This window comes from Thunnus albacares, chromosome 9 (assembly GCF_914725855.1).
Source record: "Thunnus albacares chromosome 9, fThuAlb1.1, whole genome shotgun sequence".
NCBI classification, from domain to species: domain Eukaryota; kingdom Metazoa; phylum Chordata; class Actinopteri; order Scombriformes; family Scombridae; genus Thunnus; species Thunnus albacares.
Genome location: NC_058114.1, coordinates 28020574 through 28038611, shown reverse-complemented (window position 1 = coordinate 28038611; position 18038 = coordinate 28020574). Strand labels below are relative to the sequence as shown.

Below are 18038 nucleotides of genomic sequence, written 5' to 3'. Positions count from 1 at the left end.
CAGGGATCATATCGCTGTTATGGTTGTTTCAATCCTGTTTCTGCTGACATGGTCCTGGAAGAAAATTGCCTCTTCTTGCTTGGCTTATTATATCCAGCGCTGCAGAGGATCATTTATGCTTTGACTTTATCATCCTGTAACAGTAAATAAACATGATGTACTGTACATAAAGTGGGAACAAACTCATTTTTTTATGAGCATACTTTTAAATTGTGAAGTATATTTGAGATGCCAGAGCTGGTTTAAGTGGATTTTAAGCCATGCTAGCGTCGTCCACCACTTTTGGTCCATATTGAAATGTCTCAACTGCTATTGGGTGGATTGCCATGAAATTTTGCACATTTTTGGTTTTGAGTGACATGTCTCAACAACAATCGGATAGATTGCAAAGAAACTTGGTTTGTTGAGAGGATCATTCAGGTTCAGCATTGGTGATCCCTCTCACTAACTGTTCATCTAACAAATTAATCAGATGTTTACAGTATCAAGACATATAAAATACTCCACTTGGAACAATAATGTGTGTCTGATATTGTTGTTCCAAAAAAAAAAAAAATTATCATGTTAAAATTATTAAAATGGCATCGACTCCTTCTCCCTCATTAAAAAAACCCCCAGAATCTAAAAATATGCAAATATAATTAATCTCAGAACTGCTGGACACAAGATGTCTCCTACTTCACTGTAAAGTCTATTCTTGGTGTTTGTGCACGAGAGGCTTCAAGCTTCCACATCACACTTGTGTAAATCGAATATTGGACCAGGATTGGCTTCAAAACTAGTTGTGATGTCATAAATCCTGCTCATACACCCACCCCTTAAAATCAGATTTTCATTGAGCATAGAGAAACTTCCTCATTTCAGCAGATGAATATGAAAACAACCTTCTAGTGTCAAACTCTGCACATACATCATTCTGCACAGTGAAGCTCAAACATTGAACTGAGGGAACAAGAAGAAAACAACATTTTTGAGTGGAGGGGAGCTAACTCATGATATTCTCATCAGCTGCTGCTGTACTTTGTGTTCAGTGCTAATTTAGAAAATGTTAGCATGCTAACATGCTAAACTAGGATGGTGAACATGGCAAAAATTAACATTTAAACATCACTATGTTAATATTGTCATTATGAGCATTTTAGCATGCTGATGTTAGCATTTAGCTGAAGGCACTGCTGTGGCTAATTATAGAGCAGCTAGCAAGGCTGTACTCTAATTGTTTAGACTTCATTTCAGACCGAGGCACAGTATCGGTTTGTACACCTCTCTCAGTATTACTGATTATTAGATAAGGCCATTTTTCAGTAAGATCTTACCTTTATATTTATATTTCTGTATCTACTGTAGATTTCTGCTCAGTTTTCAGGACTGTTTACTCTTCTGGTCACTGAGCAGGTTAAAACTATGAAACTTCATTTCATCCCAAGACGATAACACTTTATATCAATCCTCCCATATTTGCAGTAGCGTTTATACATAGTACATAAACTATTAATGTTTATATCACTTTTATAATGTAGTTTTGAGCAGATGTATATGTCAACTACTATTACTAACCCATAACCTGTATATATACAGTTAATTAGTGATTGACAATATAATTTAACATTGTTGTAACCGTATAGAAATATTATACAGACATAATATATAGAAATATAAATGGCAACATATTTGGTATTTACTATATTTTTTAATTTTTTAAAAAATTTATTTACTTCTTCTTCAGTCTCCATGACAACGGAGAAAATACCATCCGTTGATGAAGACCATGACAGCCTGAAAGGAAAGCTAGTAAGTGCCCCTTGAGTTAAGAATGTTTTGTGGAACTATTATTTCCAAAGTCAGGAATGAAGCCTCCAAACTCAGCACCTCTGTTTTCATGACTTTTGAACACATTTATAAACTGTTTTAAACCCGTCTGTGAAGGATTTATTCGTGTGTGTTTGTTCATATATTACTATACAGTACCAGCCAAAAGTCTGGACACACCTTCCCATTCACTTGAATGAAAAAGCGTGTCCAAACTTTTGATTGGTACTGTATGTGTTTTGAAATTGTATATATGCAGAGTCAGTATAACTAAATAAAGTCCTCACTGTAAAGACCTTGTGGGCAATGACTACACATATTAACCACAATGTTAAAGGAACATGCAGGAAATTCAAGTGCAATAAAAATATCAAGCCTTTACACTTATTAGGAAAGTCTTGGAGACTGCTGGTACAGTAGTTATGCGTTTTCATTTGATTTGTTACGGGATGTTGGGCTTCGTCAGGCGGTTGCACACGAGTGTTGCTGAGCTGAGTGGACTTCTGACAGGTGGTGTCACTCCTACGCACTGCAAGTCGCTCAACCAAGCGGTGCAGATGGTGCATTGCGAGCTGTGTATGCCAACAGTTGTTGTTTTGGAGATTCTACAGTATATACCCCCCAGTCTCTCTTCACTTATACTATTTACATGATCGTCTCCTTTAGGAAAGAATGGAAATAATCACAAGCTGTGATATTGTGTTTTATATTTACAACACAAATAAGAAATCATAATGTTGTGTAAAGACTAACAAACAAAACAGCGAGGCCAGAAATCACCGAGAAAAACACTGTTGACAATATAGCCATGTAATTAATGTGAGCTGATAAAATTGAAAATGTGCAGTTACAGTATGTACATCAAATTTCAGGGAAAACTGAATAATGTCAGTACGAAGGTTGATCCAGAAGTCCCCAATACAACATGCGGTCTGAAAGAAAAAAGGAAGTTGCCATATGAATTATGCTGTATTGACTATGTGTTTCACAAAATCAATAAAATACTGTGACAGCAGTCCTGAAAGTACAATGACAAAAAGGTGACATTGTGTAAACTGATCAGATACTGTACTTTACTATGAAAGCCTGGGAGCCTTTTTTCTAATGTCATGTGATGCATACATTTCCATTTGTTGTTGGGAATATAACATTCATTTTTGAACACTGCAATGCAATAGCAAACGGGTAATTGTAAACGTGTTGACATATTGGGAAAAACACTTATTCTCTTCCTTGCCCAGAGTTAGAGAAGAAGATTGATACCACCCTCATGGTTGTGTGTAAAATATGAAGCTATGTACAGCCAGCAGCCAATTAGCTTAGTTTAGCATAAAGCCTGGAAACAGGGGGAAACAGTTAGCCTGGCTGTGTCTAGAGTTTAAAAAACACCTCTTAAGCTAACTAATTACTCTAACACATTATATCTCATTTGTATAATATGTACACAGAAAGGGTGGAAATGACAAGTCACGGTGTCCGACCAAGTCATAGTTGGTGAAACACCAACATTTTACATTTCTGTTTGTGTGCTGATTAAATAAATGAAATATCACATGTTAGTGAGCTTTAAATGTGGTGGGCAGATTTTTTCAAAAACATTTGGACAGAACCAGGCTAATTGTTTCCCCCTGCTTCCAGTCTTTATGCTATGCTAAGCTAAGCTAATCGTCTCTTGGCTCTAGTTTCACACTTAAAAGACAGAAATGAGAGTTATATGGATCTTCTAGTATAAGTTTCAGCAAGGAAGTGAATCAGTCCATTCCCCCTCAAAAAAATTGTAATGGCAGTGAATGACAGAATGGCAATTTTATAAAATGCTGGTAGACTCTCGCTTGCTAATAGAAACTGGGCTTTGAAATCAAAATGACGTTTTGACATCCTTACACAGTGTTGAATCCCGTTAATCATGGGGAGCAAGGTCACAGTAGTTACAGTGTGCATTTAAGAACAAGAAGTGAGTAGTTGGTAGCTATAAACTTCAAGGCAAATTAAAAGAATAGTTTGACATTTTGAGAAATCTGCTTATTAGCTTTCTTGTTAAGAGTTAGATGAAAAGATCAATACCTCTCACTCTCACTATCTTTTTTGTTTTCTCTGTACAAAAACTGAAGTATAAAAATGGTGGCTTTACAGGGGTTATGTGCTGGACTGTTTCTTGACCGGGTGCAGTGACTTTCTGGAGTCTGCCCTGGTAACCTCATGCTGACAACAAGACTCCAGGAAGTCACAAGATAGTTTGTGTTAATTAGTGAGTTGCTTTTAGGCTGTTATTGCTACATTCAGACGGAGCAAGACTAACTTACAGCCATTATGCTAAACTAAGCTAAGCTAACAGTCTGCTGGCAGTAGCTACATATTTAATGGACTGACATCAGCTTGGTATTGATCTTCTCATATAACTCTCGGCATGAAAGTATACAAGTCTATTTCCCAAAATGTCAAACTAATCCTTTAAGTCTGGTTTCATTGCATTTTGTTTCCTGATCATAAACTCAGAGTCTGGTGTGTGTGCATGTGATCGAATTTGTCCATGTGCAGATTGATGGACAGCTAGACGAGGAATAATACTATGAATCTTTGTCAGTTGTCTTGTCATTAGCAATATGTTGTAATAGACTGACCACATTTTATACTTAAGTAATGGGTATAGTTGTAATAATTGATCTAAAGCAGTGTAACTGAAATCCAACACTGCAAAGTGTCTGTGCTTCAACCCAAGAGATAAAGATGTCCCAGGTCTTCACAGGGGTCAGAGCAGAGTCGTTTACAGTAAAGTCTCTGTAAAATAGACGTCATGTGGATCAATCCTTGTGACTGTGCATACACAAATGCACACTGTCTGAGTTTTATTTCATCAAAGCCTGAACTCGCTGAATTAAAAAAATGTTCATAAGGATTTGACCATATAGAAGTTGTCCTCTCATTCAAAAACAAGAATGAGACAAGAGATGAATTAAAAAAAAAAAACATCAGTGCATTATTTCACATAATAAAGCCAGTAGATTAAGTTGAAGAGGGAGAAGGTGAAGGGGAATATTATCCGTGACCATCTGTCGATGGCGTTCACATCGGTGAGGTCTGGGATTTTGATTTTGAGCTGCGAGGATCGTCTCCGCAGACGGGTCTTCTTTAGATGTGCGTTCCTGTCCAGACTGAGGCGGCACGAGTCACGCGGCCCGCTTGGTTTCCTGTACTGGACCCCCGAGTTGTCGAACACCATGGAGGAGGAGTTGTGAGTCTCGCTCACGGTTGTTGTGATTTCATTCGCTCCCACCTCATTGTGGATCTCCAAGGTCGTCAGCAAAATGTTCCCCTGGGAGTCGACCTAGGCACAACAGACAGGAGCAGTGTTAAAAATGGGCGGTGAGCTGAGGCTTCAGTGACTGATGACACATGTGCAGCATGCGTCAGGCCCGGGGCTGGCGTCTTGCAGGAGGCTGACAGATTACAGCTCGGGAAATAGAGAGCAGCCTTCAAAACCAGGTTTCCTGTCCCAAAGTTAAATCACGTCTCACAAATCAGCTCAAGGTTGGGCCGGATGGCTCTAATACTAATGTCATGACAGCTATTGCTCCCTACACAAAAACATATAAATCTTTAAAACTTATGTGACAAAAATAGAGGCACAACATGTACACAGTGATACAAAAATGTGGTTACAAGACATGAGAGGAAGGGAGAAGGTGAAAATGTATTTTGTTCTCTGTCAGTGTTGGTGGAAGCTAATGACAGAATGTGGTTTTATTCCATAACGCCACTAATAAAAGGAACAAAACTCTAGCAAGCACCACCACCACACACACATCACACACATCAGAACACTGTTATAATGTATATACTGGCTCAAGCTCAAGTCTTATTAAGTTGTTGTAAGTTGCTGAAAACAAACCGTATGAATCATATTTTATCACATTTTTTCATACAGACAAATTTTCCAAACAGCTTTCTAAACCTCATAAAAACCTCACCTACAGGTTAAGAATAAGAGTCTTCATCATGGAGTGTTTTGTTTGCATTTACTGCATAGATTAGATTAGATACTGTATATGGCAAGTTAGTGTTGGAAAAGTCAGTACAGAGTGGAGAGGGGAGCATCCTGTAGCAGCACAGCTCTTTGAAAGGATAGTTAGGAGCAGCTAGAGAGCCACAAACACATAAAGACAATAATAAGTTAAAGCACAACTCAGAAAAGGTCAATGTTAAGGGGAATATATTTGATGGTGATGATGAAAGAAATTGAGATGCTGTGGTTAAGCGCGTTTCTTTGTAAAACTTTGCATGCAGCAGCAAAGTTTCAGCGAGGGCTCACAGATGCGACACAACAGGCAGTGACAGACACTCACCCCTCGTGAGTGACGACGCCCTTGTACCTGATTGGACTGTTTAACAGACGAAGACTTGCAATTGCCTCCTTCCAGAATGGACTACGTACGAGAGAAACACAAACACAAACCCCTTTGTCTGAGCTTTGGTCAGGTGTTAGCTGAGGTGTTCACAGAACTTCAGAAACATAAACATCTCAGAGAGGATGATGGTACAGTAGATGGTAGCCTTGCAGCTACATGTGATGTGTGTATGACTACATGGTTTTGAGAGTCAGAGAGTTATCGAACAGTATGAACGAGTCAAGTCCAGTGGTGACGATACATTTAAAATTATTCAGTCAAAGTAAAATTTAATTTTCACTTGTATGCACATGATATCCAGCAAGATTAAAATAAAAATCTATGATGCAATTTTAATTTCCATGTTTGAAAATGCGTCATTACTGTTGATATTAAAATTAAAATGCAATACACGATATAATTTGCAATATATTCCAAAGTGTAATTCAGCTTTAAAATGAAAATGCAAGTGAAAAAGATTTTTGGAGTTTCTACAATTCAGCAGCAGGATTTCATAAGTTTGAGTGGAACTTAAATCTTTCAGGTCGTGTTACTGCTTAATTGTTGACTTCTGCATGTGGAGGCTGCTGTGTGTTATGAGTGAGCCAGCTCTGCTTACAGAGGCTAATGTTAGCTTTACCTAACCAATTACTAGTTTTAAACACTGACAGATTTCAGAAACCATATTTACCTTTATTCAAACAAAAATATTGTTTTTAAAACCACAACATACCCAAATTTAAGTGCATTTAGCAAATTTAGGTAGCACATTTTCAGGGTGTGTGGAACAGCAAATGCAAATAATGCTAAATTAAATTTGATATGTGTCAATGATATTATTGAGCACTTATTATATACCGCTGTTGCTTCTATTGTAATAGTAATTTTGACTGCAATGATGCATTTTCAAACATGAAAGTTTCAATTAAAATGTGACTATTAAATTTTAAATCATGTGCACATAAATGAGAAATGAATTATCAATTTGATGAATATTTGTAGCTGTGCAATTCCAAAACTTGCACCGTTTAACTACAGTGGAAATTAAGTTTTTTAAAAAGTACTAATCAATTAGGAATCATAAATGCATATTTTATACTATGGCCACAGAGAATTGCTTTAGCACACTGTATGCGTATATACAGTAGTAAAGTATAGTATAGTATATATAGATGCTGCTTGTCTTGGTTTTAACTATTTAAAGTTTACCAAGATAGACCCAATAAAAAGTTCCAATTTAAAAAGTGTATTGAGCCAAAATGAATATGAACAATACATACTGTAAATTTTCATTTTTCATCAAGTGGCCATGGTATAAACATGGTATAAAATGTGAAATCCACAGTTAATCCCAGTTAATCCCTTACACATCTGATACTTTTCACTGGTTTAAAATCAAGCTTAATTTGAGATGAAGAAGCCTGGATGGACAGATTGTGTTGCTGTTTGCCACATTGTCTTATTGTTGATATAACCAGCTTTTATTTTGTTTAAAGAGTTTTGTTTGATGAAAAGCATAATAGTGTAAAACAGTTCATCTCAGGACATTTGCATAATCTATATCTATATCTGACAAATCTTCTTATTAATATCATCAGCATCATATTGCTTTGAGTCATAACATTCAGCTTTAGAATAAATATTATCCACTGACACTGCTTGTAGACCTAACAAGACCAGGACCCCTTGTTTGGAACCTTCCAGCTTTTCCATCTGAAATGATCAGTGTAACTTGATTCTGTGGTGTTTGGAAGTGATTCTCACCCTGGGCCTCTCAAATTTATCCCGGTCATTATTTGCCTTCTGTGCCTTCTCAGCCAGTTTCTTCTGCATCTGAGGACCTCGTCCGAAGAAGATGTAGTTGACGAAGGCGTATTCCAGCAGAGCCAGGAAGACAAAGACGAAGCAGCCCATCAGGTACATGTCTATAGCTTTAACGTAGGGGATCTTGGGTAGTGTCTCTCTCAAATGGGTGTTGATGGTTGTCATGGTCAGGACAGTGGTAATCCCTGGAAGAAAAAAAAAGAAAAAAGAATTAGAATCACCATGTTACAAATAAAAAACACAACAAATCTTAAATATAAACCGCATGGTAATGAAAAAACACAGATGCAATCTTCCAGAGACAACCTCCTTAAACAAACATGTTCAGCACAAACATGATGTTAAACAATAAGAACAAATATCCAAATGATTCCAGCTGATCAAATGTGAATATTTTCTGGGTTATTAGTCCTCTACGACAGTAAGCTAAATATTTTTGTGTAATAGATGTCACCTCTGACTCTGGGAAACAGTGATCCACTTTTTTTTTTTTACCATTTTCAAAAATTTTATAGACCAAACAATTAACTGATTATCGAGAAAATAATCAACAGATTAATCAATAATGAATCATTAGTTGCAGCCCCAGCTGTCACTAACTTGTATTAACATCACTAGAAGCAGTCGGTATCTTTTGTTGATAAGAACTGGTTGATCAAATGTGTTTTTATATTTCTGCACAACCCAGTCACTCATAGAACAGGAAAGACGAAACTCAAAACAAGAATGTTTCATAATAAAGCAGCAGAGGTCAAGACTTTTATGTGTTAAGCTCCAAAAACAATGCATCCTACATTTCCCATAATGCAAATCAATAGTGTCTTTTATTAGATGTTATTTCCTTGTAAACACCCACATCTTTCAGTCTCAACAATTTGTAACAGGCTTTCTGTCAAAATGGTCTCCAAGCTCAAACCGAGATAACCCTGATGACATCAAGATTTTCTTATGACACAAATTAATAAAATAGACCATTTTAAATGAGGGTCAGTCTGCTGATATCAGTAATGTGTCAGAGTAGAGTGGACACCAGTTGCTGTGGTGTGAATTCAAATTATTAACTAACCTGTCGGTCTTACCACCACCTGGAGCCAATGCATTGTGGGAAAATTCACAGCTCAAATTCTAACATCCATTTGAGAAAAATCAAGCTTGCTACAACCTCTTTAAGAGCTTTTTAACTAATTAAAATTACAGGGGTGAAATAGTTTGCCAGGATCCAATCTTTAAAATGAAGGTATACTCATAAGAACGCTGTTAACTCACCAGGAAAGAACACTGTATCCTTCTGGTCTAACTGTGAGTCATTTTCATCAGCTGCAGGTACAAACACTTACATTAAACCTGATTATAACAGCTAAATCAAGTCAAAAAGCCTTCACAATGTTTTGAATTTCCTTAGCTTGGCTTAGAAGAAAATGCTCCCTTATATCGGAGCATCAAAAAGAGTGAACAGACTCAGCACACACACCGACTAAATAAACGTCAAGTGTAGTAATTCTCTAAATAATGTGCACCATCAACGATAAACATGTCTGTGTTGTTTTTGTGTCTCCTGGGCAGCTCACAAACCTGGACGCTGTGTCTATTTCTGTCTTTTCAGGCTTACATAATTAAACCAAAAATGTTGCACCATACAGTATGTGTGGGGGTGTCAAGAGCACTGTGGGTACATGGCATCGATTCCTGCATAACAAAGGGAAGAGCAAGAATCTAAACTCACTAAGAGCTCAAAGGAGAGAGTTACTCAACAAACCCCGAAATACATTTCAGTGCGGCACTGTAGAGTTTACAGATATTTTTGAGATGACATCAGTGAGAAGTACATGGGCACAGATGTCATTGCAAGACATCTTGTAGATAACAACTCCAGCTGTCAATTACCTGATATAGTATGTATAGACAGAGCATGTGTCTGCATTGTGATACACAGTAAATACACTGTATGACCTCTTGAAACATAATTTTTCACTGCTCTTGTATGAAGCCTGATCCCATGGAAATGTATTTTTGCACAGGATACTTATGCCACCATAATAGCAGAGAGAATGGAAACTGTGAATTATCACATAGAGTGTGATTGAATTTGGATCGTATAGTAGGTGTTAATGCTTTCTAACTTGCATTGATCTCACAGGGTCTCAGACAGCGGTCTCCTGAATGAGGAGGCGTTACAGTAGATGAACCACAGAAGTAGGTCCCCTGAAGAGGTCTGACCCTGAGGAGGAGCTTCCAAATCTAACAGCTGACCAGGCCTATTGAAATGTATTACATTCATGCGGCTGGTATTTAATGAACGCTGGGGTAACGTGCTCTATCTTACACAGGCAGTGCTTTAAGTGCATAGAGGCTGAATGAGGATTTCCATTAAGACAAATATTCAAGCAGAGATCAATGCAGTGAGGGGAGGTAGGGTGTTTTCCAGTGGTGAACCAAGCCTTGTATTTGTTTCAGTCCCAAAGGCCAATGGAAAGTGTGAGTCTTAGATGCTGTTCAGTCTCCTATGACACCACAGAGCAGCGGCCTCATAAGCAGCCTAAAAGGAATATTAATCTGTTCACATATGGCTAAAATGTGGGAAGAATTCACAACAAGCGCTCTGCATGTGCTTTTTATGGATAAAATCACCTTGAGAATCGAGTGTAATGTCAATGATGTCACAATCTTTTTCCTCTATCTCTGTCCACTTCCCAAGGCTGGGTATCATTTGAAATTTGAAACGTCATCTCTGCAAAAGAAGCCAAAGCAGAGAGCCTTCTCAAATGTTTGACGTTGTCTAAAAACTGGTTGGCATGCATTAACTTTTGCTAAATAAAATGCAGGCTTAAATTGGCAAAAAGTATGATTTAAATCAGAAACTGCAATAAAGTAAAGAAGAGTAGGAATTTGAGCAACCGTTTAATGCTAGGTTTTGGTGCTTCACAGTTTTTTTAAAAATTAGCACTACATCTCGGTTGCCACTAAAGTAGAAGTATTGAGGTTTGTTACCCAGCGCTATTTAGGAACAAACTTTTCATACAGATTTTTGTTTTTGCCACTTAGGGGCAGCAGAACAATCTGTAAACACAACACGTAAAGTATCACCTTATAAAGTTGATATAACAACTTAGCAAGTAGTTGCCTATACCTGGCAAATGTACGTCCATTATTCACTCTCTTTTTAGCTATGTTTTGGTCTCCACCACCACTTTAGCCACTAAATGCTAAAGTGCTATGTTCACCAGCTAGTCGGTGCTGGTAAGGTTGTGTACAGTGGGTTTTTACAGTTTTTTAGCTGAAAACAGCTGCCTGCTGCACCTGGAAATAACACTAATGAGAGCTGTGAGAGTGAAGTTGAAGTTAAATTTGATGATGATAAAATGCTTCATAGAGCAAAGGGGATCTGCAGGGTCAGATGATAATTCTCTGTGCATTTGTCATGTGAGTGGTACATTTTATATTAAACATTGTTTCTATTGTTTCATCCAAATATCCATCCACCCCACTTTGAGAACTGCTGCTTTAAAAATATTCAGAAGGATTTTCACAAAGTTCACACAAACACTGGAAAGATCACTGCCAGTCAGTTTTAAAAACATAAATAAAACCAAATCGGAAAGGTCAGATCCCCTGTTTATGTCCTCTGCTCACCAACATTATCCAACCTATCATCCTCTAAGGTCACAGCACGGTAAATTTCATGAGCTTGACATGAGCTCGCCACAAACTCTTCATCTACTGTGTAGTGTCTCGGAGGGGGAAGAGAGGCCATCAATCATAAACTTATCTCACATAGAAATACAGTCACATTTTCTGCCTTGTAGCCATCCATTCAGAACATCCTCATTACCTCCCACTTGCATGCCATCTTTTTATTTTCTTTCTATTTTTAAATGTTTATTACCACCTGTGTGAGTAAGACAGTGTATAACTGTAGTAAAACATTGGAAGATTAATCTTTTAATGGGTAATCTGTGTTTTTTGTCATATTTTTTCTATTGACACATGGTGTTAAGTTTATACCTGTTTATGTAAAATAGATTGTAGACCATACATACAGTGTATTATGCACAAATAAAATCAGAGGCTGTGCTTATAAAAAACTTTAAATCTTTTCAGCTGCATTGCTTATATCTTATCTTTTAACCAGCTGCCGGTCACATAATCACAAGGGTTCGATAAAGGAATAGAACAGTGCAGACTGGCTCCTCTAAGTAGGAAAATAAATGTAGGTTCAGGATAGCAATGTGCAGAATACAGCACCTAAAATATGCAGCAAAAAATTGTAATTTATATTTCTGTATACAACTGACACTCAATAATCATATCTTATTAAGTGTTAAGTTTTAAATTAAAGTAATAATAATAGTAAGAAGAACATATATCACAATATTTTACAGGTTAACCTTCATGTCTCTCTTTCTTTTCTCTGATCCATCTCTGTCTCTCTTACAAGTTTGTACTGCAAACATAAATCACAGTAATTGATACTTGTGTAATTTGTGAGACAAAATTCTAACATTTTGTCTTTGTTTTTACAAATAAATAGGTCAAATTGGTTTCAAGAAAAAAGTTTCAACTGGGGGAAATTTTGAATGACAGGTAACCTTAAATCAGATTTAAAAATACACAATGACAAATACTTATCTAAAACTCGACTAATTATAACATCCAGGGCATGTTTTGATGAATAAAAGGCTTTTTGCTTATTCCAACAGATCAACACATCAGATTCTCACTGTGGCTTTACTCTCTACAAAAATCACAGAGTGCTTTGTGTCTCAGATATTTCGTGTGCAAAGTTCCTTTGCTGCATAACACTAAATCTAACTAAATGTAATTGGACACTGATTCAGCAGCATCACATTATATTTGATCTTTAAATGACCAAATGAGTTTTTTCGGTGATTCTCTGAACCTGAGAGTGTAATAAGATTCCCAGAAAATCCATCTATGACACATTTACCACCAATCGCAAATTAATTCAGTGCGAAACTGCAAGGTCTCCACTTTGATGAAATCACGGTTTAAAGTCCTCTGTCTTACTCCTAGCTTTGGGGCAGAGGTGGTCCATGTTCACAAGCCTGTAAGCCCGAGCTATAAAATGAGGACATCTGGCTGAAGGTGAAACTACAGACCTGAGATCAGTCTACTGCACGGGACACATTATACCTAATGCAACTCTGGCAGCCGAGGCGTCATAATTTATCCAGAACGACACCCAGGATAGGATGGTGATGAGGGTGGAGGGCATGTACGTCTGCAGGATGAAGTATCCGATGTTTCGCTTCAGCTTGAAGCTCAGAGACAGTCGAGGGTAGGCACCTGCAGGGTAGACAAAGAAGAAGAAATACCCCTCTTTAATTCAAGAGGAACACGGGGACGTCTAGCGCTTTGTTTTGGTTCCTATGGTGATGGCCTCATGAACTGGCTTCATCACCATGGAAACAAGCAAGCGTGGTTCAAATTGTAAATCTTCTTATGAAACTCAGCCTTGAGCTTATCTGTGTGCAAACACCACCATGCAAAGCGATATTTAAACTGCTGTTTACACACACACACACTATGTTAAAGAAACAGTTCAACATTTTGGGAAATGTGCTTATTTGCTTTCTTGCTGAAAGTTAGATGAGAATATTGATACCACTCTGGTGCATTTCCCAAACAGCAAACTATTCCTTTAACTTGACTAAAACAGATATTTGACGTGCATATGCAACATTTTGATATAATTCACAAGCTGAACTAATTCACAATTGCATCCTTTTTACTTTATACTTCTTAGAAGTAGAAGTATAGAAGTATAAAGATCAACTTTTGCTAGACAATTTATAGTAGACAACTATAACTGAAGAAGTACTACAACTACCATAACTAAGTTTCATGTTCAGTTACACTGAACAAGGACAAGACTGTTGAGATATTACTGAGCAAGAAATTCATGTTTTTACTTTACTTTTTTTTTTTTACAGTACCCAAGTCTCTCTTTTAACAGGAATCTCTGTAAACACTAGGTGACCTTGTTGCTCTATAATAGTTACCTGTGCAAGCTAACTGAGTGACTAAACACACACCCCTGTTGCTCCCTGCATGCTAGATCCATCTACTGGGAAGATGTTAAAAGCATCTGCAGACACTCTTTAAAGTCTATTTGTATCAAGAGTTGACCCTGATTGTAATGAGCTCTAATAGTCCTCTCAGTATCAGTTTCTCAGAAATATTTGTTGAAAACAGACTAGTTCCTACATGTTATTCATTTTGGCAGTGGGAATAATCATTGTTTTGGTGCCTCTGAGTTTTTGTATTGTTAGAGAATAATTTATGCTGTCGGTGCTCTGCCACATGAATACACTGTATTACTGCCCTCTTTCATTTCTCAAGAGCTTAAGGAAACAGAGGTGCCTCTCTGTTATTATCCCAGTTCTGGTATGGTCAGAGAAGTCGAGATGTGATGCAAATTCTGTAATTAGAAAAGTCTAATATGTACATCTGGGAAAATCAAGTAAAGGGGATTTACTGATGTTTGGATGCTTGAAACATGAACATGAACACCGGTGGTGGGCAATCTGAGTTTGAAAAAAATGCTGTAATTGTTTGGCAAAGAAAAGAGTGTCCTTGGATGTTATTCCATGCCTTAAAGGGGACCTATTATACTCATTTCAGCTCTAAATTTTTATTTTTGGATTCCACTAGAGTAGCTCTGCATGATTCAAAGTTCAAAAAACTCCTTATTTATCTTATACTGGCCCTTTATGCAGCCCCTCAATAGACACACTTTCTTTTACACTCCGTTTTAGCTCCTGTCTCTTTAAGGCCCCCCTCCCAATGAGCCCACTCTGTTCTGTTTGGCCAACTTTATGTATCAGAGTTGTGTAATTTTACCGTCATTGCAAACCAAACATTTCCTGCTTTACTGCTTCAAATTAAAAGCTTTTAAATAACAAACTAATGGGAGACTTTTATTGTGAAGAATTTACAGGAAGTAAAAACGTGTTCCTCACTGACTTAGCGGAGCTTCTTTAGTGGTGCTAAAAACCGGTCGAAACAACAACATATGGAGCTATTTGTTCAGCGGATCAGTTAGAAATAACGCAGGGAGGAAGAGTACAAGCAGAAACAGCCACAGTAATGATGATGTTTGATGAAGAGCTGCAGACAACCAGCACACCTCCAGCAGGTAAACTACTTATTTTACTTTGCTGTGCTGTGTAATGGCGTCATGGCTTGGCATGACTACTCTCGCAGAGGAGCAGCGAGCTCGCGCACTGTGTAGCAGATGTCCATATAAAGAAATCCGTCACAAACTGATGTCAGCTTGGGCCAAAAGTAGAAAAAACCGTTGGAAACCGAGCGTTCAGAGCAGTCTGAAGCTGCTGCTTTTTGCTCACGGGGATTACTTCTACATACGTTTACCTCGTTATTTGACACTTTTAACATGAATATCCGACATTGTGACATTATATATATATGTCTGAAAATAAGGAAAAGCATAATATGTCCCCTTTAAATAAGACATATAAACAATTACAGAGCATGTGAGAAGCATTATTGTTCACTCTGTCCTCTTTCACGATGCCTCTTTATTCACCTGTGGAAAAGACCACATTCCTGGAGACCAGTTTGTAGTCGACTATGGAGAACTGAGGGAGCTCAATGCGCGTCACCCCGGTCACAGCAGAGTCTCCTCCTTTCCAGTAGAATTCGATATCATCTGTTGTGTACCCATCTGCAAACATGCACACAGAAAACAAGGTAAGTGTTGCTGTCTCATTTTGTTGGAGGATTAAAATTAATTATGTATTTTTATTTGCTTAAGTGAAATCTGGGGGCTTAATAGCTACGGTTGATTTACAGGAAGCCCCTATGAATCACATAGACTCGACTGGCTGTAAGTGCTGATTGCACGAGATGTAAATCTTCACAGAGATGTGTGTCACTGCAGGCAGACAGACTTATACCACATGCATGGGATCCATAACCACCAATAGTTTTATGGCAGCTCAGGTAGCCAAACATGTCATCAGGACTGATGAAGTTACACTGGGCTCTGCTATGGAAATCACTGCCTGGTTAAAACTTTTCTGGATAAACAGACACGGTAGCTCTAACTGGAGAGAGTGAAGCAAGCAATCTCATTGAGATATGACAGCTTAATAAATTGAGAGCAATTCAGCAGCCTGTGCACTTTCTGTCTCCATGAAATGAGGAGTATGAAGTTTTTTATGACAATCACAGCGCTATTCATATTTTTAAGTGATGAAAAAGCAGAGCTGTCTGCAGTATTTCTTTACTAAGCACAAGACGTGTGGCTTAAACTTACAACTCTCAATTTCCAGAGTGCAGTTCTGTTCGTCCAGCGGGTATCTCCTCAGATCCATCATGCAGGCTGCTGTTGTTGTGATTCTGTATCAAAACAAGACCGAAAAAGAGGTGCACATTACCTGGGTTGTTTGTTTTAAATGCAGCACAGGTATTAGTTCATGAAGACATATTAACAAAGCATACTGTCAAACTGTTGAAGACAAAGAACAAATACACAGAGAGATGTGCTCTCTTACAGTCTGTATAAAAACAAGAACTCATTTCAAATGGAACAAATTATTAAGACACAAACATCTTGGCAATGCAATGACATTCATTATTATTTGTTTGAAAGTCAGACTGCCTGCCAGATACTGTTAATGGCACTTCCATGCTTTGCAGAGCTGCAGTGTTTTATTGAGAATCCAATCTTGAGCCGCAGTCCAAATAAACATATGAGACGAGTTATGAGATATAATTCGATGTGAGACCCGCTGTATTGGCATTAAGCTGTAAGAATTGCAGCTTAAATGGCTTCAACAAAACAAATAAAACATTCACACTTAGCCACTTCTTGTGTCTTGGGCATATTGGATAACTATGTGATAGCGTAAAAGCTAAGAGTAATCGCAACCAATAAGCATTAGAGATGGATTGCCCGCCAGTTGCTGGAAACCACCTCGAGAGGCGGTGTGAGATGGTGAAAACGTGGAAATACATTTGTTTCTCTGAGCTGCGTACATAATCTTTAGTGCTCCCAATAGGAGCAGACTTGAGTGTGTGAAAGCAGAAGAACACCAAGATGGATGGACTTCTAGCTAATAGGGGCGCATATAGAAAATGTGTGTTACAGTAATAAAAGTGTTTCATATCTGGATTGTATCAGAATATGAGACACTTGAACGGCAAGTGTAAATAGGGGCTTTATCTGCAATCAATGCTTACAGTAAATCTGTCTTAGAAGTAACCCCAGTGTTTCTGCTCATAATGCCCTGCAGGATTGGGAATGAAAAGAGATGTCAACAACAGAGAATAGAGCTCACCTGAGGCCATAGAGAACAGTGCCATCTGGGTGGAGTCGAATCATTCTGTTTTTCACGGTGACGCCGTGCACAAAGGACTTCTTGTCATTGAGGAAGTAGGTGTCTGGTACCCAGAGCTGGTCTGCGACTCTGTTGTCCAGTGTCAGGTTGAGAGGGATCCCTAAATAGGCCAGTCTCTTATCTCTCCAATACTGCTGGAAGTACATAGTCAACGTGTAGTCCTGTGGGAAAAGAAAGAGCATCATCAAAATCAAGAGCAGAGATACTATGTATATGGTACAGTAGATACAATATAAATAATGCCTTTTTGTTTCAGATATTTGTACTTTCGTCACTCCAACGTAGCCAACACTGTTTGTCTGCCTGAAACCAGACTTGCCTTTCTTACAAGGTTATCAAGTTCAGCTCTGCATGTCTACAGCCTAAAGCTTGGGATGGATTTTTGTTTGTAACAAAAGTGATATTTTTATTTATAGAATTGTCAAACAACTCTGGTTCTCATCAGTCTGCCCTGGGCGACCATATTTCAAGACCTGCCTCGATGAGAAACCCTTCTCAGCCATTCTGGGCACAAGATTGGCACTAGGCCTCAGACTATAGATTTCCATTTCTGTCGGCACAGCATCAATGCTATGTTTCAGCTCAGTGACTGACCACTTTTTCAGCATGCCAAAACTCCCCTGCATACCTCAAGTAG

General features: G+C 38.1%; 1 protein-coding gene across 3 annotated transcripts in view; it reads right to left on the bottom strand.

The window, feature by feature from the left end:
* Window positions 1–3399: 3399 nt before the first annotated feature.
* Window positions 3400–18038, bottom strand: part of gabrb3 (gamma-aminobutyric acid type A receptor subunit beta3) — a 54713-nt gene continuing 40074 nt past the window's right edge. For 2 of the 3 annotated variants that reach the window (XM_044361566.1, XM_044361567.1), the window contains 7 exons: window positions 17342–17562; window positions 16318–16400; window positions 15586–15723; window positions 13170–13322; window positions 7959–8203; window positions 6153–6233; window positions 3400–5134 (listed from right to left, as the gene is read on the bottom strand). In XM_044361566.1, the coding sequence (XP_044217501.1) occupies window positions 4787–5134; window positions 6153–6233; window positions 7959–8203; window positions 13170–13322; window positions 15586–15723; window positions 16318–16400; window positions 17342–17562 (1269 nt within the window). In that variant the 3' untranslated portion in view covers window positions 3400–4786. The remainder of the gene's footprint in view (window positions 5135–6152; window positions 6234–7958; window positions 8204–13169; window positions 13323–15585; window positions 15724–16317; window positions 16401–17341; window positions 17563–18038) is intronic. The other variant, XM_044361568.1, reaches the window with a different exon arrangement.